This window comes from Lynx canadensis, chromosome C1 (assembly GCF_007474595.2).
Source record: "Lynx canadensis isolate LIC74 chromosome C1, mLynCan4.pri.v2, whole genome shotgun sequence".
NCBI classification, from domain to species: Eukaryota; Metazoa; Chordata; class Mammalia; order Carnivora; family Felidae; genus Lynx; species Lynx canadensis.
Genome location: NC_044310.1, coordinates 20,482,017 through 20,508,097, shown reverse-complemented (window position 1 = coordinate 20,508,097; position 26,081 = coordinate 20,482,017). Strand labels below are relative to the sequence as shown.

Genomic DNA, 26,081 nt, shown 5'->3' with positions numbered 1-26,081 from the left:
AGCCACACAGAGGGAGGTCATTAACTACTATCAAGTGCTTTTCAAAGAGAGAGAGAGAGCGAGAGAGAGAGAATATGGTAGAAGTGACACTGTTCTCGTTCCAGGACCTAAGGTTTAAGAAGATCAGCAGTTCCCATTTCCTCCCTCTTAGAAGCCAGCCACCATGTATGTAAGAAGTCCAACCACACTGAGACCCTCATACTGTGAGGGAGTACAAGCCAGCCATGTGGAGACACCATATTAAGAGAGATAACTGACCAGTCCCTGGGTGTTCCATCCATTCCAGTTGAAGTGCTATTTGTGTAAGTGAAAAGGACACCTTGGATATTTCTTCTCCCACAAACACCTGCAAACACCACATGAAGCATATGGACACCCAACTAAGCCTAACCCAGACTGCAGAATTGTGAGAAATGATAAATTGCTGTTGTTCTACGTCTTTAAGGGTTTTTTTTGGGGGGGGGGGTTGTTATTCAGCAAGAAATAATTGAAATATGGTTTAATACTTTGCAAGGGCTGTTCCGTAAAGCAGGATGATGGCTTACAACAAATGAGGTCAAGATGCTAGGACTTCCATGGTAGAGTGCTTAAGAAGAGGTCAGAAAGTTCAGGGAGAGGGGTGCCTGGCTGGCTCAGTCAGAAGAGCATGCTACTCTTGAGCATGAGTTCAAGCCCTACGTTGGATGTAGAGATTACTTAGACAAATAAAACTTAAAAAAAGAAAGAAAGAAATTTCAAGGAGGTGGGAATGAAAGATCTAAGAGCTCAGCACCTGACTATGTTCTCTAGAAGGGCCCAGAGGACACTCTCTTTTACTAAGGCAATAAGGGGTTCACTGAGAAAGGGGACAGCAGCATCTCTGAGTAGCTCAGTGGTGTCTGTCTTCAGTGGGCTGAGAAGAAGAGTAGGAGATGATGCCGTGGAACTGGGATCCCTAATATCAATAGTCATGTTGGGATTCCAGAATGGCAAATGTGGCATCCAAGGCCAGGTCAATATGATTTCTATCATGCAGCAAGCTCAAAGTGACAATGAGGGTGCCCTGATCCGCAGGGACCTATGGCAAATTGACTATGGGGAGGGATGGATGGATGGACAGCTGACTGGGTAGCCCTCTCTCTCTCTCTCTATACACACACACACACACACACACACACATATGTGTATACACATACATATATATGATTTTGTTTTATTTTTTGAGAGAGAGAGAGAGAGAAAGTAGGGGAGGGGCAGAGAGGAAAGAATCTCAAGCAGGCTCCATGCTCAGCATGGAGCTGGACACAGAGCTCGATCCCACAACCCTGGGATCATGACCTGAGCTGAAATCAAGAGTCAGATACTCAACTGACTGAGCCACCCAGGCGCCCTTCTATTTTGTTTTGTTTATTTATTTGTTTTGTTTACATGTTTATTTTTGAGAGAGCACAAGCGGGGGTAGGGGCAGAGAGAGGGACAGAGGATCCAAAGTAGACTCTGCACTGACAGCAGCAAGCCCGATGTGGGGCTCGAACTCATAAGCCATGAGATCGTGACCTGAGCTGAAGTTGGACACTCAACCAACTGAGCCACCCAGGTGCCCCCTTTCGATTTTATTTTTTTAAGTTTATTTATTTGTTTGTTTTATGTATTATTTATTTGAGAGAGAGCAGGGGAGGGACAGAGAGAGGGGAAAGAGAGGACCATCCAAGCAGGCTCTGCAATGTCAGTGCAGAGCCTGATATGGAGCTTGAACTCACAAACCGTGAGATCATGACCTGAGCCAAAGTTAGACGCTTAACTGACTGAGACACCCAGGCACCCTCCTTCGATTTTATTTTTAAGTAATCTCTACAGACTGGGTAATTCTCAGTATCTATCTATCTTTCTATTTATATCTAATTTTTAAGTATCTCTACATCCAACATGGGGCTTGAACTTACAACCCCAAGATCAAGAGTTGCATGCTCTACCGACTGAGCCAGAGAGATGTCAATTTTTCATTAAAAAAAAAAATCAAGGGCGCCTGGGTGGCGCAGTCGGTTAAGCGTCCGACTTCAGCCAGGTCACGATCTCGCGGTCCGTGAGTTCGAGCCCCGCGTCGGGCTCTGAGCTGACTGCTCAGAGCCTGGAGCCTGTTTCCGATTCTGTGTCTTCCTCTCTCTCTGCCCCTCCCCCGTTCATGCTCTGTCTCTCTCTGTCCCAAATAAATAAATAACATTGAAAAAAAAAAATCAAGACCTGGGGAGCCTAGATGGCTCACCTGGTTACGTGTCCAGCTCTTGATTTCAGCTCAGGTCATGATCTCGTGATTCGTGAGATCAAGTCCCACGTTGGGCTCTATGCTCACAGTGCAGAGCCTGCTTGGGATTCTCTCTCTCCCTCTCTCTGCCTCTCCCTGATGTGTGCACTCTCTCTCTCTCTCTCAAAATAAATAAATAAATTTAAAAAAAAATCAAGAGCTGGGGCGCCTGGATGGCTCATTCAGGTTGAGCATGTGACTCTTAACCGGTTCAGGTCATGGTCCCGGGGTCATGGGCTTGAGCCCTGCGTCTGGCTCCCTCCTAAGCATGAAACTTCTTAAGATTTTCTCTCTCCTTCTCTCTCTACCCCCCTCCCCTGTTTGTGCTCTCTCTCTCTCTCTCTAAAAAAAAAAAAAAAGGAATAGTAAAAAAAATCGAGAGCAATCAAGACCTGATAAGCAGAAGACTGACATTAATTCCACAATGGAAATCACAGTCCCTCATCCAGATCCTAGATCTAAGTTCACAGAATCAGAACCCCTTGACTATAGAAAAGGCCTTGCCCCATTAAGGAACAACTCTGAAGTGAGTCATACCATAGTTACATATAGTAAATGTTCCTCCAATCCTTCCTCAAAGGGATCTGCTTCCACTTGCCAGGGTGATTGTGCGTTAGGAGAAGAAGAATGTTCAGAATTTTCAAAGATCGTTAAAGACACGGAGTCTGCGCTGACACAGAAACTAGGAGACACAGAGCACCAACATAGCTTTCTGGCTAGAGTAGGAACGAAGAGAGGCCAGGTGATAGATGGAGTTTAGCTTACATCCAGTGGATTACACGATCCTGCAGATACAATGTGGCTGGAGGCACCTGTGGTAGAAAACGTTTCCATAGGGAGTTTATGGGAGTTCAAAAAGGAGAGCTGCAGTGAGGACTCCTGAGGTTCTGGAGTAAGGACATACTACTCACCATGGTCCATTTGAACAAAAAGGTCCATTTTTCCCCCACTTTTTTTATATCTATTTTTGAGAGAGATAAAGAGACAGACCATGATGGGTGAGGGGCAGAGAGAGAGGGAGACACAGAATCCAAAGCAGGTTCCAGGCTCTGAGCTGTCAGAACAGAGCCCGACACAGGGCTCGAATTCACAAACCGAACCATGAGATCATGACCTGAGCCGAAGTTGGACCTTTAAGCGACTAAGCCACCCAGGCGCCCCTCCCCCACTTTTTTCTATTATTTACTTTTTTTTTTTTAATTTACATCCAAGTTAGTTAACATAATGAACAAAAAGGTCCTGATCACACTGGGCCCCAATGTGATCTCTGGATGCCGGGTAGCTGTATGTCTTCAGCTAGATGTTATCAGACAGGCAGAGCAGCAATCCCGTATGATGAAGGTGGTAAATTCAGGGCTGGGCTCATAGGGTTCAGAAGACACAAGTAAATCAAATGAATAGACAGCTCAGACTCCCATGGCATCTAACTCTGTTGATCTGACACCTCTCTTTTAACCCATACCTATGGTCTCATGAAGGGTTCCCTGCAACCAATTTATAAAAGAGGAAAGAAGTCGGGGCGCCTGGGTGGCTCAGTTGGTTGAGCGCCTGACCTCTGGTTTCAGCTCAGGTCATGATCTCACGATATGTGAGTTCAAGCCCCACATAGGGTTCTGGTGCAGCTCAGAGCCTGCTTGGGATTCTCTCTCCCCTCTCTCTCTCTCTCTGCCCCTCCCCCCGTTTACGCTCTCTCTCTCTCTCTCTCTCTCTCTAGATAAATGAATAAACCTTAAAAAATTTTTTTAATAAAAAAAAGAGGAAAGGGGCGCCTGGGTGGCTCAACTGGTTAAGCGTCCAACTTCAGCTCAGATCATGATCTCATAGTTCCTGAGTTCCAGCCCGCGTCGGGCTCTGTGCTCACAGCTCAGAGCCTGGAGCCTGCTTCAGACTCTGTGTCCCCCTCTCTCTCTGCCCCAGTCCCACTCGTGTTCTGTCTCTCTCTGTCTTCAAAGTAAATAAAACATTTAAAAAAATTTTTTTAAAAAGAGGAAAGAAGTCAAACCCATTTCACAGATAGGTCAGTATGATATTTTAGCACCAGCTGGGAATGGACTACTCTGTTACAGCCCATTTGGGGTAGCCTTGGACGGTGGTAGATCCTCTCAGGGGCTCAAACTATGAGCAGCATACTCTGTAGTCCCCCTTTTGTATGGAGGAAGAGGTGGACTGAGGTGCAGACAGACACTAATTCCTAACAAGTGGCAATGGCTTAGCTAGTTGGTCAAGGGCATGGAAAAGCAAGGTTAGAATTTCGAAGGAAAACAGGTCTGGGTAAGGGGCATACAGATGGACTCATACGAGCAGGCACGAGACATGCAGATCTTTGTGTCTCATATTAATGCTCACCAGAGACCATCTACTGCAAAGGAGGCTGTCCAGCCAGATGGTCATATGTCCCGTATTGTGGATGTCAGCCAGTCTCTAAATTTAGCAACTCTATTGCTTTGCAAAAGACTCGTAAAAGAATGGCCATGGTGGCAAAGATGGAGGTTATGATTGGACCCTCCAACTTGGGCTCCCTCTCAGCGAAGTTAATCTAGCAACTACCAACAAATAGCCAACGGTAGGGAGCAGTGTAGCAACAAAAGTCAGGGAGAACAGCTAGCCATCTGGTGGCAGGTCAGTTATATCAGCACCCCGACCCGTTCCACTTTGGGGAAGGCAATGATTCATCCTTACTAGAACTGTTATGTACTTGGAGTGCTTGGGTGGCTCAGTCGGTTGGGTGGCTGACTTCGGCTTAGGTCATGATCTCATGGTTCCTGGGTTCGAGCCCTGCGTCGGGCTCTGTGCTGACGGTTCGGTGCCTGAAGCCTGCATTGGAATCTGGTGACTCCCCCTCTCTCTCTGTCCCCTTCCCAGCTCATGCTCTGTCTCTGTCTCTCAAAAATAAATAAACGTTTAAAAAAATTTTTAGAATTGTTATGTACTCCAACCATAGGTTGCATTTCTTACCCATAGTGCTTCTACAGGCATTACTAACCAAAGGTTCAAAGAATACACGGAATCGAGTGATTTCATTTCCACAAGCTTTAATCTCTTCCTCTGCAGAATGAGGATTATAAACAATAGATACTTCACAGGATTGTTGTGGCATAGGAAAAAGATCACGTATATAGAGCATTTTACACAGGCCCTGGCATGCAGAAAGTTCCCAATAAATGGTAGGCATAATTATGAATTGAATTGAAGTGAATTGTGAAAGGCTTCTGCGCCCCAAGAGGAGCTGGTGTTCCGGCTTCACTAAGCCCAGCAGGACCATGGATTCCGCTCTAGCATGATCTGCTTTGAATACTCTCAGCTATTCAGAAAATCCCTGGCTTGAATTACATGTTTCTGTTAATGGATACGGTAGAGATTCTGTCACTGAGCAGAGCTGGAGGAAAAGAGAAAAGAAACTACAGAATGAGTGCAGGAAATGGAAAGTCTGACAAGGATTGGTTGGTTGCCTGGGGAGGAGAGGAGGCAGTCCAAATGTGATTATAAGAGCCAGCCTTCAGCCCCAGAGCAATAACCTCACTGCTGTTCCCATCTACCATCAGGCTCCGGGAAGGAAGATTCCTCCTCTCCCCTCCTCCAAGGTAAACCCAAAAGCCAGGAAGTATGGATGTCAGATGCCAACCTCTGCCAGGCTGTCTGCCTGTGAGCCTTATGCCCCGAGAGCCACGATACCCATTCTTCAGGGAGGCTATACCCCTGGGTCCCTTGTAGTGCCCTGGGCTAAGACTGGTCTGAGGAGGTGGGTTGGGGCTTTTAGGGGGTTGGGGTGCCAAACCCCAGACTTAGGTTATAGGCACCAAGGCAGCAGTCTACGGCCTTAACCCTGGCACTTCACTTCTTTGGGCTTTAGCTTGTCATCTGTAAAATGGAGATCAAGCTACCTTGCCTGCCCAAAGGACGGGACTGTGTCTGAAACCCCTTTAACGCAGGATCTAATGTGACAGTGAGTTTATCTTTGAGGGCAGATGAAGGTATCTGGAGTGGTTGTTAAAAGCGTGGGTTTGGGGGGGCACTTGGGTGGCTCAGTCAGTTAAGCCCAGACTTCGGCTCAGGTTAGTGAGTTCGAGCCCCGCATTAGGCTCTCGGCTGTCAACGCAGAGCCTGCTTGCCATCCTGTCTCCCTCTGTCTGCCCCTTCCCTCCCCTTTTTCTCAAAAATAAACATTTTTAAAAAGTGTGGGTTTGGGCATTAGTCAAGTGTGGGTTTGAATCCTGACTGCCACTTCCTAGCTGGTCAGACTTAGGAATGTTACTTGACTTCACCCGGTTTCCTAGCTGGTCAGACTTAGGAATGTTACTTGACTTCACCCGGTTTCAACTTCCTTATCTATAACACATGGTTGAGAACAATGGCATGTATTTCAAGGGATTCTTACGGGTGTAATTGACCTCGTGCCATAAAGTGGGAAGTCCTCAATATATGGGAGGTTGTTCTTAATTCGAGGAAAAGGCACTGAACGGACAAAGATCACATTGGAGGTGAGTTTGGGGGCATACGCCTTTTCCTATTCTGTGCTACGATGGAAAGAGCATGAGGTTTGAACTCGACAGTCTTGAGTGCTTGTCTAGGCGGCAACTATTTGCTGCGTGACTGTTGTTGGCAGGAGGAACCGAAAGCCCGCGGCTCCTCAAGGGGGTCCTGGGCTCAGTCCAGAGCACCTTGCTGCTTTTTATGGACTCCTCCACGAATAGAAAGGGAAAACAACCACGCGGGTCCAAAAGGACTCTGGAGACTCATCTCCCCACCCCCTTCTCTGGGCCAGTGACAAAGCCTGCGCGCGGCGCCACCATGCGGCGGAAGGCGGTATCGCTCTTCTTGTGTCACCTGCTACTCTTCGCCTGCGGCGGGGTGGAGGCAGGTAAGCATCCTGGCGCAAGGGAGGGCTGTGAGATAAACACACCGAGAGTTTCGGAAGCCCGGCGTAGACTTTCAGGAACCCTGGCTCCGGGACGAGAAGGGCTGTGACAGTGGACAGCTCCAGGTCACTGTAGCCAGAGTCCCAGGTTCGACTCCTTACGTATCAATTCCTCCATTCCACCCAAGTGTGCTCAGTGCCAGTTATGTGCCAGGCACCGCGCCTTGGATGAAATCTCTTCCCTTCGGCGAGGCTCCCCGAAATGGAAGGATGGGGTGGTGCTGAGCACCAGGCACAGTACAGGGAACCCTGCTCCGCGTTCCACTCTGTCCCCTCCCGATAGGCAAAAGAAGACAGGCAAAAGAAGAGCGCTCGGAGGACGGCGGCTCCGGGGTCTGGGGCGCCCTGACCTACATGGCTGTCGGAGGAGGTGGGTCCAGAGGGCGGAAAGCTCCGGAAGGTGGGGGCCCCTGCTGCGGGCGCTCCCTCACCGCCTCGCCTTCCTCCAGGGCTCCTGGCCGCGGGGCTGCCCGTTCTGGGCTTCACGAGCACGGGCATCGCCGCCAACTCTGTGGCCGCCTGGTTGATGAGCTGCTCCGCGGTGGCGAACGGGGGCGGTGTGCCCGCCGGGGGCTGGTGGCCGTGCTGCAGAGCCTCGGTGAGTGGGCGACCGGGCCCGCGGGCGGGGATGCCAGGGCCAGGTGACTCCATGAGCCGGGTGTCCTTACCATCTCCGTCATGCAGTGGGGAAACCGAGGCAACGAGGGATTACGTAATTTACTCAAATGCTCCCCGTCAGTTGGCACCAAAGCCAGGATTCGAACCTAGTCGGGCTCCTCGCTCTTCGCCACCAAAGCGGGGTGCCTCACTGATGCTTTGGCCAGATCACAACAAGCCTCAGCTTCCTCATCTGTTAACGGGGGATGACCATCCTCAGTGTAACATTTTACGAATCTGCTCAAACTCAGAGAGCCAGAGTGGCAAAGAGAAGTGGCAGAGAGGGGCGCCTGGCCGGGCGCGGTCGGTGGATATGCGTCTCTTGATCCGGGGTTGTGAGTTCCAGCCCCACACTGGGTGTAGAGATTACCTAAAATAAAATAAATCTTAGGGGCTCCTGGGTGGCTCAGTCGGTTAAGTGTGGGGCTTCGGCTCAGGTCACCATCTGACCATTAGTTGGTTCCAGCCGCCCCTGTGGGCTCTGTCCTGACAGCTCGGAGCCTGGAGCCTGCTTCGGATTCTGTGTCTCCCTCTCTCTCTGCTCCTCTCCTGCTCATGCTCAATCTCTCTCTTTTAAAAATAAATAAACATTAAAAAAAAAAGAAAGAAAAGAGGAAAGAAAGGTGGAGTGACCCACTCAATTCAATCTCATACCAACCCTGGTCTTGAACTGTATTTCCTGAACACCATGAAAGGAAAAGCTAGAGTTCAGAATGACCCTTCTGAAAGAATGTGCATTGGGGTGCCTGGCTGGTTCAGTCAAGGGATCATGAGACTCTTGATCTCGGGTCGTGAGTTTGAGGCCCACGTTGGGTATAGAGATCATCAAAAATTTTTTAAATTAAAAAACATGTGCATTTACTTCTCTCTTTCTCTCCTCCACTCCTTTCTTTTTCATTGCTTCCTTCCATCTCTCTCTCTCTCTCTCTCTCTCTCTGAGGCCTCAAAATCTTGGAGAAAAGTTGCCCCTGACTGACTCCCCTCTGCCTTCCTGAACCTTCCATCTGCTCTCAATTCTGGATGACAAAAGCTCAGAGAACCAGCCCAGAAGAATAGAGCCCTTCTCAGAGGGGGCAGAAGGGAAGCCACACCCCAACAGTGGGGGAGGTAGGGTGGGGGCAAGGCTAGGAACAGTCAGGTGCTCGCACTCATGCACATCACAGCGTTGTGACCACGATGAAATCTCTTACTTGTGAACCCCCAGCCCCCACAGGGAGGTCTCCACAAAGGCGGCTGTTATTAGCATTATTAATAACACTGTGTGTTCACCACAGACGTGAAAAGATGAGCTGTTACCTGCGTATTTTTCTTTCTTTTTTTAATTTCTAGTTTTTAAACGTTTTTATTATTTTTGGGATACAGCATGAGCAGGGGAGGGGCGGAGAGAGAGGGAGACAGAGGATCTGAAGCCGGCTCTGCACTGACGGCAGAGAGCCCAATGAGGGCTCGAACTCACGAACCGTGAGATCGTGGCCTGAGCCAGGAGTGGATGCTTAACCGACTGAGCCACCCAGGCACCCCTGTGTATTTTCTTCTATGGAACACGTCTCTGATTTGAGACGGCAAGTCAAGGGGGAAATAGGATTCACTTTGCAGAACTCCTGTCCCCTCTCGGGGCCTCTGTTTCTCTAACTGGAAATAAAGAGGTTGGGCTTAACTAATGATTTCCAGACCTTTGGATTCCCAGGCCTCGTGCCTGGGCCCCAAGTGACCTGACTATATTTGCTTTACAGGGGCTAGTGGTGGCAGTGCCCTCATGGGCAAGATTGGTGCCTTTCTGGGCTACACTGTCCACAAACTCCTTGAAAACAGCCGGGAGAAGGAGGAGGAAGTGGAGGAGGAGGAGTAGGCGGAGGCTCCCAGGAAACCCTTCCTTCCAATTGTAGTCGAGAGCTTTCTGTCACGCTCATCAATGACCTAAGTGGAAAAGCAGAATAAAATCCTGTCAGAAAACACTCTGCCGTTCTGTGAGTCTCCCAACAAGATCTGGCTCCAATTTGCCTCATCCGCACACCTCCAAACCCCTTTCTCCCCTCAAGCCAACCGCAGCTCCCGGAACACCACCAGGTGGCTTTGTCTCTGGGCCTCAGCACATGCTGTTCTCTCTGCCTAGAATGTCCTTCTGAAGCTCGTAACCCAGCTCAGACATCCCCTCCTCTGGGATTCCTTCCCAGCAGAGCCTCCTGCCACAGCGTGAACACTCAGGCTCAATTTCACAGGGTGCCTGGGGAGGCAGAGCTCAGTCCTGTTCTCAGTGGGAGAAGCTTCCAGCTACTTTTCTGATGAGGCAGAGATGGAGAAGCTGGATCTCCATTCTCTGAAGAAGCGCTAGGTGGAGAATATAGGCCAGACCTTTGCCTCGGGGAAGTGTGTGACAGCAGCTTTTCGAGGGACCTCGGCAAGGTCTCCTTCCCTCCAAGATAAAGTGGGATAAAGTGGACAGTTGGCATACGGAGGCTTTACACCCTCTGGGTGGGAAAGGAAGGCCAGACCAGACCTAGGGGGGAGATCTGAAGTTAGCGAGTCCTGTCCAGGGGAACCTGGGTGCCTGGACCCAGGTAGGGGGAGGCCAAAGAGGCCCTCGAAATCAAGTGGCAGTGAGGACAGAAGGGTCCCAGCCCCGGTTCTGGTTTATGAGTGGGCACACCAGCTGCCATGCCAGACTGGCCTCCCTGGGAGGTCCGCATCCCTGGGAAGCCGTCACGTGCGAACCACGACATCTTGTCACAAAAGGGCCACGTAGGCTGTCCTCAGGCCTCCCCCAGCTCGCCCCACTTATAACCCAGAAACTCGTCTTCAATTAGCAATGTGTGTGGGTGGGCGGGGAAGAGGTCCCCTCCTGTCTGCTCCTGCCCCCAGATCTAACGCCATCTGGGCAGATGGCAATTGTCTGCCCCAGCCGGCTTGCCCCAGGCCCCGAGAAGCACTGCTCGTGGAAAAGGCACACAGGTAGTAGAGGCACCAGCTGCTCCACACACACTCTCCGTGGTTTGTGTCCCAGAGCGAAAGCTGGGCTGGGTCCCCTGATACTTACCATAGGACCTCTGCGGAGTCCCGCCTCGGCTGGGGCCGTCCACAGACGGGTAGACAGCGGACTTCTGCCTACAGAGGAAGGCGGGGTCTCAAGCATCACACTCTACTGAAGGCTGCACCCCAGTTTGTCTATAAGGTTGATATCCCAGAGACATGAATGTGTGTCCCTCAACACTTTCGGGGAGAGTGCTGTCTCTAATTTGTCTCTTCTCCCCAATGCCTGGGACAGGCCTCGTATAGGTGCTAATAGATGTGGGTAGAATTGAACCTGAGGTCAGTCCTTCCATCTGCCTGTCTGTCCCATCACCCTCACCAGATCTCATGGGGAGGATGACTGGACCTCTTGTTCTTTCCCTTGGGGACCCTTGATAATACTCACTGTCACTCCCATGTAGGCCTGGGGATGAGGGGCCTGACCCCCTTTTAACACTGTGGTCTGAGTAAACACAGGCCCCTAACCTTTTACTCAGCATTTTCCAGCATAGATGAGGCTGGGGTTTTCACATAAGGCAGTGAAGCATAGTAGCTAGGAATTCCCTCTGGAGTCCTACAGACCTAACACGAGTTCCGTCACATCGTGCGACTCAGTTTCCTCCTTTGCAAGATTAGAGCAGAAAGCAGAGAGGAAATAGCCAAATAACAACCAGGAACTAGATCATGTGACTTTGGGGGTCAGGGTTTACTTTCTGGAACTCACAGACCCTGTTCTTCCTTTCTCCCAAGTGTTGGCGCCCTGCCCCCAGGAGCATACACACACACACACACACACACACACACACAATTATTCCCTTGGCATCTTATTGCCTTGAACAGCGTCAAGGCCAGAGAGAGACAGCTCTGCCCCCAGGATTTCAGATTTGAGGCCTCAGCACTTCTCAGGCTGAATGACACTGAAAATTACCCATCTCTAAGGGGACACTCTTCTTACCACAAGATCCCATGGGTCTGTGCAGGATAACTCCTTGCTTTCATTCTGCGGGCATTTCCTGGGCACTCAGTCTGTATCAGGCACTGTGCCAGCTGCTGAGAACACTGTGGTGAAAGAGACCCAGTTCCTACCTCCTTGGAGCCCACAGTGCACAAACTAGGAGCCCCCCCAAAGTATCCATGGACTCCTTCTCCCTCCCTGTCACCACCTCCTTGCCCCTGTCTCCTTTCACCCATCCTGGCCCTTGTTAGCCATCATGGACCACCATCATCCTGTCTACAACGTGTGAGGCAGAATGATGAACACAAACCCGAATTCATTAATGGCAGCAAGTCAGGAGATGCTAATGCACTTTTAGACCCCTCCTTGGCAATGGCCTTCAGAGAGACAAAAAGCTGAGTCCCGGCCCAGCAACAGGGTGGGGGCGCCTCTGGCAGCTTACTTGCCCTCTCTGAGTCTTAGCTTCCTTGCTTTTAAAATAAGGGGGCTCAGATATTATGATCTCTGAGGTCCTTCCTGGTCTAAAACTGCTGAGTCTGAAGCACATGCTTCGGAATCCTCTCGGTCCTGTCTGATCCAGGCCCTCTGAGAGTGGATTTTATTTTTAGAAGCTGCCAAAAGCCACCTTGTGGTGCCAACTCTGGTGACTAAGGTGGGTGATGGTGTCGAGGATGCCATGTTGGTCACAAATGAGGGTGACTAGAAACCAGCAGGGCAGATCCTCACTCTGGGACCACACCCTGAGGCAAGTCCAAAAATAGATCCCATCTGTGTGGCTGACTTTATGGAAAACAGCATTGAGGTCCTCTGTCCTCATCATTTCTCTCTGGGCCTCAGGTCATAGTCTGTGAATGGAGGAGGGGAGCAGTGAGACTCTCATCTGGACCTAGACTGTCTTTCCCAAGCGCTCAAGTTGGGGTGTCTTTCTCTTAATAAATTAATAAAATCCGTAGGGCTTTCTTTTATTCGTTAAGGGCTTTCCTGGCCCGGTTGGTACCCTGGAAAGTCCCCCTCACTCCCTGTAAGAGCCGACCTCCTACCATCCCATGGTGCTATGTACGGCTATAGCCACCAGGTGGCAGTACAGTCCCTACCCTGAATCTCCCTCTGCCTGCATCATCCTTGAAGCCGCTCCCCAATTACCACAGCTCTCCCTGGGGCGGACGGCACCATGGATGCCGAAGACCAAAGTGAATCAGACGTTGCCCCTGCTTTACAGAAGGAGCTCCCGAAGCTCACGGAATGGTCAGTCCTGAGGATCCCTGCAGGGCCTGCTTCTCCTCTCCCTTGCAGGCCCTTAGTCCTCCAAGGCTGGGATCTCCAAACGCCCGAGCACAGCTTCAGGACCCTCTACAGTCAGGTCTCACCTCCAGGTCTACAGCCTGTGCTTCCAGACCTGGGCCACAGAGATTGAAAGGAAATGAAAAGAACAGTCCACACAAGGAAATGAAAAGAACAGTCCTCCTTGACTGGGTAGCAGAGAATGATGCCAGGTACAGGGCATCTCTGGACTCAGCCTTGAAGGGGGCCTGGGCCAGCAAAGGGCCTGGGTCAGCGGTAGCTGGAGGGAGCTGAAGCAGAGGAGGCCTGTGGCTTCCTGTGAAGAACTAAAGAGCCACTTCCTTTAAGCAGATGGCTGTGGGGGGAGGGGCAGAAGATAAGGGAGTGTGGGCTTCCTGGCTCAGGCAGAAAAAAATAGGGGCCCCAGAAAGGGTCCATGAAGAGGCCCAGAGCAGCCTTCTATTTCCCTTCCTTCTGAGGTCTCCGTGGAGCAAACAGTGCAGACAGGTAGGGTCACACCCTTATCATGTGCTATGAAGCCACTGAGAAGAGAGTCAAGTTAGGGGCAGGTTCATTTGTATAAGCCAGTAAGAAATGGAGGCTTGATTACTCCAAGAAGCAGGCGCAAGCACTCAGCCCCAAGTCCAAGACCGAGCCCCAGAGCCCAGTCCCAGACCTCCAGATCCAAGGTTTTACATTTATAACTCATTTAATCCTGACAACAATCCCTCTGGGGTGTTATTAGAATCCACATTTTATAATGAAGAAATCAAGGCAGAGAGAGGTTAAATGACTTCCCTAAAAATAAACAGCTAGCAAGTGGCAGGGGCAGGATTTGAATCTCGACAGTCTCTCTAGAACAGTACTTGGCACCCAGAGAAGACTGTATAAATAATTGTGTGATGAAGGGTACTTAATCTAATCTTCCTCGGTCCCACCCATCCGCCTGCACTCAATCCAGCAACCAGGCAGCCTGTAGATCCTATCTCCTAATTATTTCTTGAGTCTGTTCACGACTCTCCACCCACATGGCCCCCCTCTCATCATCTAGTTCAGGCCTAGAGGACACCTACAAGGTCTTCCTAATGGGTCTCCCAGTGTCCACTCTTGTCTATTATCCACACAGAGCAAGGAAGATCTTAAAACAAAGCGAGAAAAAGTGACACCCCCCCCCCCGCCCCTTCCAGCTTTAAGCCCATCACACTTAAAATACAATTCTACTCCCTTACTCTGGTCTTCAAGGTCTGGAATCATCTGTTCCTCCAAAGCTCCAGAGTCTTCTCTCACCTCGCTTTCCCTCCCCCAACTCTTTTCCAGCCATGCCGGCCTCTTTTTCCTTTCCAGAACCCTCTAAGTGCCTGCCAACCTCAATGCCTTTCCACAAGCTCTTCCCTCTGCCTGGAACACTTTTGTTGCTTCAGGAGTCAGCTCGAACGTAACTTCTCCAGAGACCCGAGCCCCCAATCTAAATTAAACACTCCGTTATCCCAGCAGCCTGTACCTTATGTTCCTAGAATGGATCACGATTGTAATAAAAGCATGATTGGTATAAGCATTGTTACTGTCAGACTTCTTCACTAGCCTCCGAGCTCCGTGAACACAAGCACAAGGTTCCTCGTTATTTATCACCAGCACCCAGCTCAGTTCCTGGCACCCAGGAGGTGTCCAGTAGCTATGGTTGAGTGGATGGTCCAGATGGATGGACAGACGGATGGATGGGTGGTGAAGAGCGATTCAGGGAATAAGCACATTTTAAAATTAGGAAACTGTTTACCCTGACTGTATTTCTCAGGGCAGGTATAATGTGTGCGATTCACATGGCGGTTATTTTCACCCTTCGAGAGCCCACAACCACTGCCCGCTCCCAAGACCTTTCCCAGGTAAGGCCACCGGGCGGGGCTTCCTGGCGGCGCCGCGTGACGTCATAGGGGAGGCGTGCCCGGAGTACGCCTCTGCTTCCGATTGTTGGCGCGGGGCGGCGGCAGCCAGCCCTCTGCGCCGCTGCCTGTCGGGAGTAGCTGCGCTGGGAGCGCAGGAAGGCGGAGGAGTGAGCCGAGGCGTCCCCGTAGACGGCCACAAGGCTGCGTCGCAGCAGCGGCGCCAGCTTCAGCGCGCCGGGGTACCCCGGGGGCCCGTTTCACGTCGCTCCGAGCGTTTGGCGAGGCTCGCGCCATTATGCGGGGAGAGGGGATCTGTGTCTAGACCGTTCCCCGCAGCGGGCGGGGCAGATAGTGTGGCCAAGCCTAGGGGCGCCCACTGGAGCGCAACTATTTCAGGCCTCAGACCTCAGAGAGGAAAGTCCCAGAAAACACAGCCCCGCCGTCCTCTCACTCTCCTGGACACGCCCCCCTCCCCCTTAAACGCAGACCCGAAAGTGCTGCACGACGAGGTTTCCAGCCCTAGCTCTGCATGACCTGGCACAAGAGTCATGCCATCTGCACCTCAGTCTGCTCATCTGCAAAATGAAGCTGTACTTGCAGTCAGTGATGTGGTGTATGCGGTGCCTAGCACCGGACTGGCACATACTAGGTGCTTTGCAGATACTAGCTTCCTTATCCCTGACCCTGACCTGCCATAGATTTGCTCTGTGGTCTGGAGCGATTTCATTGAACCTCCGTCCGTGGGGGGCCTCACTTCCGCATTTTGTGATGAGAGATGTCCTTCCAGCCCCTGTGGTCTGAGAGCTAAGATTTACTGAGTCATTGAATCAGTGATGAGCTGAGGACCAGAACCTCACTCACCTCCAGGTGTCACTTTCTATGTGGTTCCTCTGACAAATGAACTTCCTCATCCTCCTTGAGATGCCTCTGAGGTTGTGCCTAAGAGAGCTGGACTTCCCCAGAGCTTCTGCGGGGTTCTTAGGGGGTCTGCAGGGACCTTAAAGGGCATCCCAGACAACCTTCCTCAACGTTTTCTACTGACTGGGGTTGGGTCACCACCACTACCCCCCTCCAATCACCATGTAAAACCCTTTGGGGACTGCCGGTGGCCTTCAGGCAAGTCAGCAGACCCACAAGGCCATACCTGGGTCCTCTAGTCTCAGTCACACCTCCTCCCCCTCTCCCAGCCTGGCTGTAGTCAGACTGATCTCCTCTCAGCCGTCTTTCCTCTTCTCTGGGTGTTTGCACAGGTGATTCCCTCTCTGCCCCATCTTCTTTCACCTGGCTCAACTCCTCATTCATGTCCCTCATGGGACAGAGTGGATCCTGACCCCTAAGATGGGTCCCCTTTTAGATGAGGACTTGTGACTTCTGACTCATCCAGCTCAGCCACTGCCCTTCGCTTCCTACCCTCCTGTCATGCTAAACTTTCAGCTCCTTGAAAATGCAGGGCTTTCGCTTGCCTTCAGGCATTGCACCTGCTGTTCTCTCAGGCCTAAACATGCTTCTCTTCCCTACTTTACTCATATTTGTCCTTTCAGCTCTCAGAAGTCCTTGGCCAGCCCCTACCATACCAAGTACCCACTTTCTTGCCCCTCTCTAATGTCCATTGATGAGTGATTCCTTGCCCAGTGCTTGTCCAGTCTCTGCTTACATACCTCAGAGACAGGGAGCTCACGACGATTGAAGCAGCCTACTCCATCTGCCCCATAGAAGGCCTCCAATTCCTGCCCACCCCCAACCAGTGCTCAAGAGATTCCCTGGAACTGAGGCCCAGAGTGAACAAGTACTTTGAGATACTTGGTGAAGAGCCAGGGACGATCCAGCTGTCCTAAGGGCTCTTGCGGGCTCACCTGGCCCTAACAGGGCACATAGGTATCAGCACTGGCCAGGTCCCACATAGTCTGGATCCATTTGTAGGCCTGGGACTTGAGACGCTGTCACCACTCATGTTTCCCTCTCACCTAGGAGCAGTGGATCAGCCTCTGCTGGCGACAGGGACACCAGCACCCTGGTCTGGGTGGGGGAAGGTCAGGAAGGAAGCACTTTCAGGTAGCATTGGACCCCTATTGCTTCATTCAACTGCACGCCAGCCCTGTAAGGGAGAGATGCTGTCCTCAGTTTACAGATGCACAAACTGAGGTTTCTGGACAGATGCAATTTACTTAAAGTCACACAGTGAGATAGTGGCAAGGCCAAGATGTATTTCAAAGCCCAACCTCTTTCCTCCGTCCCTTAGTTTGGTGCCTCTCATCTACCTGCTGCGCTCTGAGGCCCATTCTGCTCAAAGCATCGTAAAGTCCTGAAGGGCCCCATTCTCCTGTTCCCTACAGCTGGGTCCTACCCCCAGTGGGGCATCAGTAACTGTGCCTGAGCAGCAGCTCGGGCGTGGCTGTAATGCCAGGAGTCACCTCCTCCTTCTGCCCTTGGTCACTATCCCCAAAAACTGCAGAGGACCCAGACAAAATTAGGCAGTGGCCAAGAGGTGTCGTATAGACACCAAGCCCCGGAACTGGGCTGAGCCACTTATTTGCTGTGTGACCTTGGGTGAATTCCTTTCCTTCTCGAGCCATCATTTATCATCTGTGAAGATGGACAATTATCCCTTCCCAGGGCCTCAGTGTGCTAGAATTAAGGAAAGCTGCTCTCTCTCCCAGGCTACCTCACCCTTGAACCCTCTCACCTTGAGAAAGAGAGCCCCCCTCCAGGGTCCCTGTGGTAGCAAAACTCGAGCATAAACTGCACATAGCCTGTCATTGATGGGGGTCATAGATCCTGGGCTGGGTGGACACCAGCTTGGGAGGACTAGCTTTCCTGGCTTTCTGCCCCCCTTCAGCCTCAACCCTGGCTGGGAGCTGGCTCGCGTCAATTACATCTGCTCCCTCCACTGTCTGTGGCCTTTGCAGAGCCATTCCCCCAGGGGACTCTGCCCTCTCCTGCCTCCTCCAATCTATCCTCCCCGCCTTCTTCCTCCCACAAATGTTTACCCATGCCTACTCAGTGGCATAGATCACTGAATAAGCGCCGTGCCTGTCCCTTGTAAAAGCTCAGTTTAGTGGGGGAGACGGACAAGGAAATTGAGATTACAATCCACTCACCCATCCCAAATTCTATTGCCCCCCCCCCCCCGCTGCTGCCCTCACCTGTACAGTCTGTTCTCCACACAGCAGCCTGAGCCATCCTGTTAAAGAGAGGTCAGAACATGTCACTATGCGCTCAGTCCCCTCCCATAGCTCCCCATCTCAAAGGAAAAGCCAGCGTCCTTGCTGGTGACCTGCAAGGCCTCTGCACGATCTACCTCATCGCCTCCCACTCTCACCCTCCGAGCTCCCCATTCCAGGGGCACCGGCTGCCTTGTTGTTTTCAACATGCCAAGCATGCTCCTGGCTCAGGCCTTTGCATTTGTCCTTGGTCCTGCTGGGACTGTCTCCCCCCAGGTATCCCTGTGGCCTCCATCCCTTCGCGAAGGTGTATCCACCCTCCCCGGGGGAGCCCTCCCTGGCTGCCCATCGAAATACTACTCCCTACATGCCTTCTGTCCTTTTATCTGCTTTGTTGTTTTTCTTGGCACGACCACGTGACATGTAAGTATTGTTTTTTTTTTAATGTTTGTTTGTTTTTGAGAGAGAGAGAGAGAGAGAGAGAGAGTGGGAGGGAGACACAGAATCTGAAGCAGGCTCCAGGCTCCAAGCTGTCAGCACAGAACCCGATGCGGGGCTTGAACCCACGAACTGCCAGATCATGACCTGAGCCGAACTTGGGCACTTAACTGACTGAGTCCCCCGGGGAACCCCGACACATGAATACTGTTTATGTCTGTTCCCCTATAGAGTATAAGTCCTATGAGATCTCCTGAGGTTCCCCACCCTCAGGAAAAAAAAAAAAAGGGAAAAGAATACCAGAAAACTTTTCAGGGTGTGGGGGAGAGGACACCACTACACTAACTACTATAGGTAATATTTAAAGCGTCAGTAATTAAAACAATTTGATTTGGGTGCAGGAGGAGACAAGCAGACCGAGGGGACTGAAGGTAGACTGTCCAGAAATAGACTCAATGGACAGTTATTTAGTATTTGATAGAGGCGGCGTCTCAAAGTGGAGAATGGACACTAGTAAACAGTGTTAGGACAACTAGGTAGCCAACTGGAAAAGAAAAATTAGATCTGTATGTCACATTGAGTACTTCACTGAGGATAACTTCAAAGGGATCAAAGATTTAAATGTTAAAAAAAAAACCCACTATAATCTCATAGTGGGAAAGTCTACCGTGACTCAAACCCAAAAAGTCATAAAAAAGGATTGGCTAAAGTCAGCTACATAAAAATAAAAAACTTTCACAAGCTAAAACACAACAAAGCAAGTCATGAGACAAATGACAAGCTAGAGGAAAATATTTGCAACTCGGATCATAGACAAGGATCATCTCTCTAATTGATAAAGCATTTTTGGAAATTCGTTAAAAGGACAGGGGCACCTGGCGGACTCAGTCGGTTAAGTGTGGGACTTTCTGCTCGGGTCGTGATCTTGCGGCCTGTGAGTTCGAGCCTCACGTCGGGCTCTGTGCTGACAGCTCGGAGTCTGGAGCCTGCTTCAGATTCTGTCTTCTTCTCTCTGCTCCTCCCCCACTCTAGCTCTGTCTTTCTCTGTCTCGCAAAAATGAATAAATGTCAAAAATAATAAATAATTAAAAAATAATAAAAGGAGCAACACCCTAATAGAAACAGGCGTAGGATATGAATGACAGTTCCCAGAAAAGCAAAATAGAAATGGCTTCTCAACATGTGAAAAGAAGCTCAAACTCAGAAGAAATGGAAATCTGGGAAACCACAGTGGGATACCATTCCTTATCAGTCTGGCAAAAAATCTCAAAGTTTAGGGCTGCCTGGGTGGCTCACTCGGTTGAGCCTCTGAGTCTTGATTTCAGCTCAGGTCATGATCCCCAGGTCTTGGGATGGAGCCCAGCATTGGGCTTGGTGCTGAGTGCGGAGCCTGCTTAAGATTTCCCTCTCCCTCCCTCTGCCCCTCTCTCCTGCTCTCTCTCTCTCTCTGTTAAAAAAAAAAAAAAATCCCGAAGTTTAATAATCTAGTCTGTGGCTATTTCTGTAAGGAACCACACTCTTGTATGTGCTGTCACAGAGTGCTCTCACGCACGTGAATATAAATCGGTACAGGCCCCAAGAGGGCATTTTGGCAAATTCTATCAAAATTCTAAATGCCTCCAGATGTCCTGATTCTGGGAATTTATCCTTCAGATGCACTTGCACAAGTGAGAAATGAAGTTGTATAACGTTATTCACTGCAGCACTGTTGACAATAGCAAAAGACTCAAAATAACCCAATTGTCCATTAGTAAGGTGTTGGGTTAGGTAGAGGACAGTCCACCCGTTAACTGGAACACTATGCAACCATGAAAAGAATGAAGGAGATCTGTGTGTGTCCTCATAGGGCAAGTTTGCAGGGGACATTAAGTTTAAAAAGCAAGGTATGTGGCACCTGGCTGGCTCACTGGGTAGAGCATGCAAACTCTTGATCTCAGGGCTGTGAGTTCAAGCTCACACTGGGTGTAGAACTTTAGTAAGTTCTACTTACTAAAAAATAATAAAAAGTGAAAAATAAAAAGCAAGGTACAGAGAAACATATGTGATATTCCACTGTCTGTAGAAAAAGAGTTTTAATATTTTCTTATGTCTCTATATTTGTGACCTTACTGAGTGGCAGCATAACCAGTGATTAAGAGCACAGACTCAGAAGCCAGACTGCCTTAGTTCAAATACACATTCCCGTGTTGTAGTGGGTTGAATAGCGTCCCGCCGAAATTCACGTCCACCTGGAACGTGTGAATGTGACCTCATTTGGAAATAGAGCCTTTGCGGATGAAGTTAAGGTCATACTTGATTAGGGTGGGCCCTACAATCCATCATGACAGGTATCTTTATAAGGAGAGGAATATTTGGACCCAGAGACAGACACACAGTAGAAAATGCCGTGTGAAGACAGAGGCAGAGATTGGAGAGACGCATCTACCAAACCAAGGGATTGGAAGAAAGTACCTGAAGCTGGAAGAGAGGCATGGGACAAATGCCCTGAGAGCCTCTAAAAACAATGAACCCTGCTGGCACCTCAATTTTGGATTTCTAACCTCCAGAACTATGAAAGAACAAATTTCTGGGGGCTTCTGGGTGGCTCCTTCAGTTGAGTGTCTGACTTTGGCTCAGGTCACGATCTCCCGGTTTGTGGGTTTGAGCCCCATGTTGGGCTCTGTGTTGACAGCTCAGAGCCAGGAACCTGCTTCAGATTCTGTGTCTCCCTGTCTCCCAGTCCCCCCGCCCCACCTGCTTGTGCACTCTCTCTCTCTCTTTCTCAAAAATACAATAAATAAATAAATAAATAAATAAATAAATAATATATTTTTTTAAAAAAAGAAAAAATTTCTGTTGTTTGAAGCCATCCAGTTCATGGTAATTTGTTATGGTTATAGCAGCCCTAGAGAACTAATATGGTTACTTAAAAGCTGTGTAATTTGGGGCAATAATTTAGCCTCTCAGTGCCCTAGTTTCCTCATCTGTAAAGTAGGGCTAACAGGACTTAGGTCATAGGGTTGAGTCATAAAGATTAAATGAGATTAAATCTTTTAAAGATAAGAATAAGGTCAGGGGGCACCTGGGTGGCCCAGTCGGTTAAGCGTCCGACTTTGGCTCAGGTCACGAGCTCACGGTCTGTGAGTTCGAGCCCCACGTTGGGCTCTGTGCTGACAGCTCAGAGCCTGGAGCCTGTTTGGATTCTGTGTCCTCCCCATTTCTCTCTGCCCCTCCCCTGCTCATGCTCTCTCTTGCTCTCAAAAATAAATAAAACATTAAAAAGAATAAAGATAAGATAAGGTCTGACACATATAATGTTAAACATAAATGTTAATTACATATATGCTTGTGTTTGTGTAAAGAAGTCTTGGACGATCAAGAAACTAACACGTGTGGTTGGTGGAAGGAAGGGAATAAAGGCATGAAGGGGAACAATACTTTGCATTTTGGGGCTTTTTAATTTTTTAGGGAGAGACCGAGAGTAAGGGGAGAGAGAGAGGGTAGAGGGAGAGAGAGGGAGACTCTCAAGCAGGCTCCACGCTCAGTGCAGAGCCTGACATGGAGCTCAGTCTCACGCCCCCAAGATCATGTCCTGAGCCAAAGAAATCAAGAGTCAGGCGCTCAACCGACTGAGCCACCCAGGCGCCTCATAATATATTTTACTCTTTGAACCATATGATGTATTATCTGTTTTAAAAAATAAATTAAGGAGCGCCTGGCTGGCTCAGTCAGTAGAACATGTGACTCTTGATTGCGAGTGCAAAGCCCCATGTTGGGCCTAGACCTTACTTTAAAAAATTAAATCAAAAATTATTTTGGGGGCAATCTGGTTGGCTCAGTCAGTGGGGTGTGCAACTCTTGATCTTGGGGTTGTGAGTTGAGCCCCATGCTGGGTGTAGAGATTTCTTAAAAATAAAATCTTTTAAAAGATTATTTTAGGGGCACCTGGTGGCTCAGTCAGTTTAAACATCTGACTTGGCTCAGTCATAATCTTGCGGTTCAAGAGCTCAAGCCCCACGTCCGGCTCTGTGCTGACAGCTCAGAGCCTACAGCCCATTTCAGATTCTGTGTCTCCTCCCTCTCTCTGCCCCTCTCCCACTCTCATTCTGTCTCTCTCTCTGTCTCTCAAAAATAAAGCATTAAAAATTATTTTTAACACAAATCACATTACTCTCCTGCTTGAAAACCCTCCAATGGTTTCCTATCACATTTATAACAAAGTCACATATCATGCTATGGCTGACCAGTGCACACCAGAGTGCAAGCATCTCTCCCCGTTCAGCTCTGGTTCGTGCCTCTCATTCACTCGGACAGGCGGCCTGCTGTTCCCAGAGCCTGCCAGGCACACTCCCACCTCAGGGCCTTTGCACTGGCTGTTCCCTCACTTCATTCAGATCTCTGCTTTAAGTTGCCTCTGCAGAGGCCTTCTCTCACCTAAAAAAATAAAAAATAAAATCAAAAGCAGCCCTGACTCGCAAATGCCACCATACACTGTCCCCTTCCCTGCTTTACCTTTCTTCAAAGTATATATCAGCCTCGATATTACATATGCGTTGATTGTCTCCTCCCCCTTCTAAGTTCCAAGACGGGAGAGACTGTGTCTGCCTTGTTCACAGCTCAGCCTGTGGAGCCACCCACAGGGACCACTGTGTCATTTTCTAACTCTAGTAAGGAATCCCAGATCTGCTCCCCCTCTCTGTCGGTAAGTCCCTTCTGCAATCTAGCTGAAATCACTCCTGCTACAATAAAGAATGAATTTCCTCTTAGTTCCCTGGGACCTCTGAGAGAGCAGCTGGGCGACGTTTTCCTATACTCTTTGTTGGTTGTCAGAGATTTGGAGATGGGCCCTCATCATGGAATTTCCAGGTCAGGTTCTCAGGCAGAGGCACACTGGCCAGATGCTTGGCAGGAGAGATTGCTCCTTTATTCGGCTCAGAGGATCTCAGCGGGCCCTGCAGAACTGCCAGCTCCCTAGGACTGTGTCCATCAGGTGATGGGGGACCAGGCACAAGGTGTGGTGGACACAGTTGTGGCAGCTAATAAAGATGGATGAGGGGAGAGATGAACACTTGTGACCTTGACCTCCTTGCTCCCACCTCCCCCTTCTTAATTCATCCATCCGTTTGTTCAGCCTTTCAGAGCAAAAGTCAAGAGCACCAGCTATGTGCCAGACACCCAGCTCTTATCTTCTCTAATGTCATTTTCCCTCTCTGTAAAATGGGTGCCCTCTTTCATGGTCATTGTGAAGATCTAAATGAGCTAATGCACAGAAGGCCCTTAGCATCACCCTTGGCTCCTTGTAAATACTCAATAAATAAACATGTCGTTTTTCGGTGTAACCAGCACTGAGAGATGCCAGCTCTGGGCCAGGCTCCCAAGGGTCCAGTGTAAAAGGCTGATATATAACATACACTTCAAGTAACTGAGTGCAGTGCTTAAGGGCAAGGCGGGGCTGGGAGCTTGTGGTCCATATGCGTTAATGTCTTCTCCCTTCCCCTGGACCTGGAGAACTTATAAATGGGGTGACTTCTGCCGTTTTGCTTTGTCTCTTCCTTCAAACTCGGGGCTGGACCATGTCTCTTCCGTATGTTTCAAATGTTGGCGTTATCTACCCTTTACTCTGCGCGGTAATACAATACAACAGGCACTTCACATGCATTAATCTCAGTTCATCATCGAACACAGATTTTGTTAATACCCCCATTTTACAGATCAGGAGGCTAAGCCTTCAGGAGGTTAAGCAACTTGGTCAAGGTCATTCAGCCAATAGATGGCGAAATGAGGATATGTCTAGCGGCCCACATCAGGGTTATGGAGAGAAGGCAGTGTTAGTTCGGGTAGACCCTGAGCCCAAACCCAGCTTTTTTACTCATTCACTAGCTGTATGACCCTGGGCAAGTCTCTGGAGCTCTCTGGCCTCGGTTTCCCTATCCCTATAAAAGGAAGAGCAACTCTAGGGGCACCCGGGTGGCTCAGTCTGTTACTTGACAGACTCTTGATTTCGGCTCAGGTCCTGATCTCACGGTTCATGAGTTTGAGCCCCTCATCAGGCCCTGCACTGACAGTGTAGAGCCTGCTTGGGCTTGTCTCTCTCTTTCTCTCTCTCTCTGCCCCTCCCCCGCTCGTTCTCTCTAAATAAATAAATAAATAAATAAATAAAAACTTGGGGCACCTGGGTGACTCAGTTGGTTGAACCGACTGACTTCGTCTCAGGTCATGATCTCACGGTTGGTGGGTTTGAGCCCCACGTTGGGCTCGCTGCTGTCAGTGTGGAGCCCACTTCGGGTCTTCTGTCTCCCTCTCTCTCTTCCTGTCCCCCACTCACACTCTTACTCTCAAAAATATTTTTTTTCCACTGCATTTATTGCTAATATTAAAAAAATGTTAAAAAGAAAAAAAAAATTCGTTCTCAGTTCCCCAACGGCTCTCATCCTTCCCTTTTGGCCACACAACCCCTGACCCATTTCCTCAGGGCCAGTTCAAAACTCACTGCCGCTTTCACAGGAAACAACCAGTGCCAGGGATGCAGGGAAGAAGGTTAGACGAAGATGACAGTACTGTCCAGGTTCCACCCAAAGGTAGGCCGGGTAGAGATTCACAGAATTCAGACGAAAGGGCTGGTGGCCTCACAATGACATAGTCTAGCTAAAATGGGCTGGAGAGGAGATAGGGTTGCCCATCAGAAGCTTTAGAGGACATCTCATGGGCTTGTGTCAAACCCAGAGAAACTGACACCAGGATGGAGAGACCAGGGAGGCAGTCTTGCAGAAAGGTTCACAATTCTCCCACCGTTGGGAGGTATGGAAAGTCTAGAGGGCACCGAGTCTCACTCGTTTGGGCAGAAAAACTGACTCTAGTGTCGGGAAGCCACAAAGATGCCACGGACACTGAGAGAGGCTGCGTACGAAGGGATGCACAGTTTCACAAAGCACAGTGATCACAGACCAGAGAGGTGGGGATCGTGCTACTGACGCAGAAACTACAAAATCCAAAAGCAGGGAGAGTGGCCTTTCAGGAAGTAACTCTACACGGGTCATCCATACTTGACCCCAGGTCAACCTGGTGAGTTTCACGGAGTAACTGGCAACTTTGAGGGTAAGGTTTGTCACATAAAAAAGGGCTTAAGCAGCCAGAAGGCAATGGTAGGAAGCTGCTCCAGAGCTTTCTGGAATCGAGGGCAGTACCAGGGGCTGGGTGGGCAGGTGCACAAGAAATAGCACCAAAGAGGTTTCCTGTTCAGCAGTCCGCTGGTGAGGGGGAAGAGGATCCAGGAGGCAGTTGAGGGGAGCAAAGATGGGGTCCTGAAGGCGAGTCACTGAGGCTGGATCAGAAGAAAGACGATACCCTGGGCCCCAGTGATGAAACACAACTCTGGACCCCAAATGGGGAGGGTGGCGGATGGGGGTGGGTGTCACTGACTGAGGGTGGTGGTGGAACAGCCTCCCGGTAGCCATCCCAGGGTCACAGGGAAATATATGGCCGCTAGGTCACAGAGGGCTCCTTCCAGCCCAGTTGGGAAGGCACAGTC

General features: G+C 49.9%; 1 protein-coding gene across 1 annotated transcript; it reads left to right on the top strand.

Annotated features, from left to right (window-relative positions):
* Positions 1-6,640: 6,640 nt before the first annotated feature.
* IFI6 (interferon alpha inducible protein 6) lies at positions 6,641-9,808 on the top strand. The gene is given in 6 exon segments (XM_030325664.1): positions 6,641-6,759; positions 7,044-7,139; positions 7,480-7,566; positions 7,646-7,768; positions 7,771-7,794; positions 9,587-9,808. Coding segments are annotated over 5 exon segments (420 nt in total). The 5' UTR covers positions 6,641-6,759; positions 7,044-7,069; the 3' UTR covers positions 9,703-9,808.
* The last annotated feature ends 16,273 nt before the right edge of the window (positions 9,809-26,081 follow it).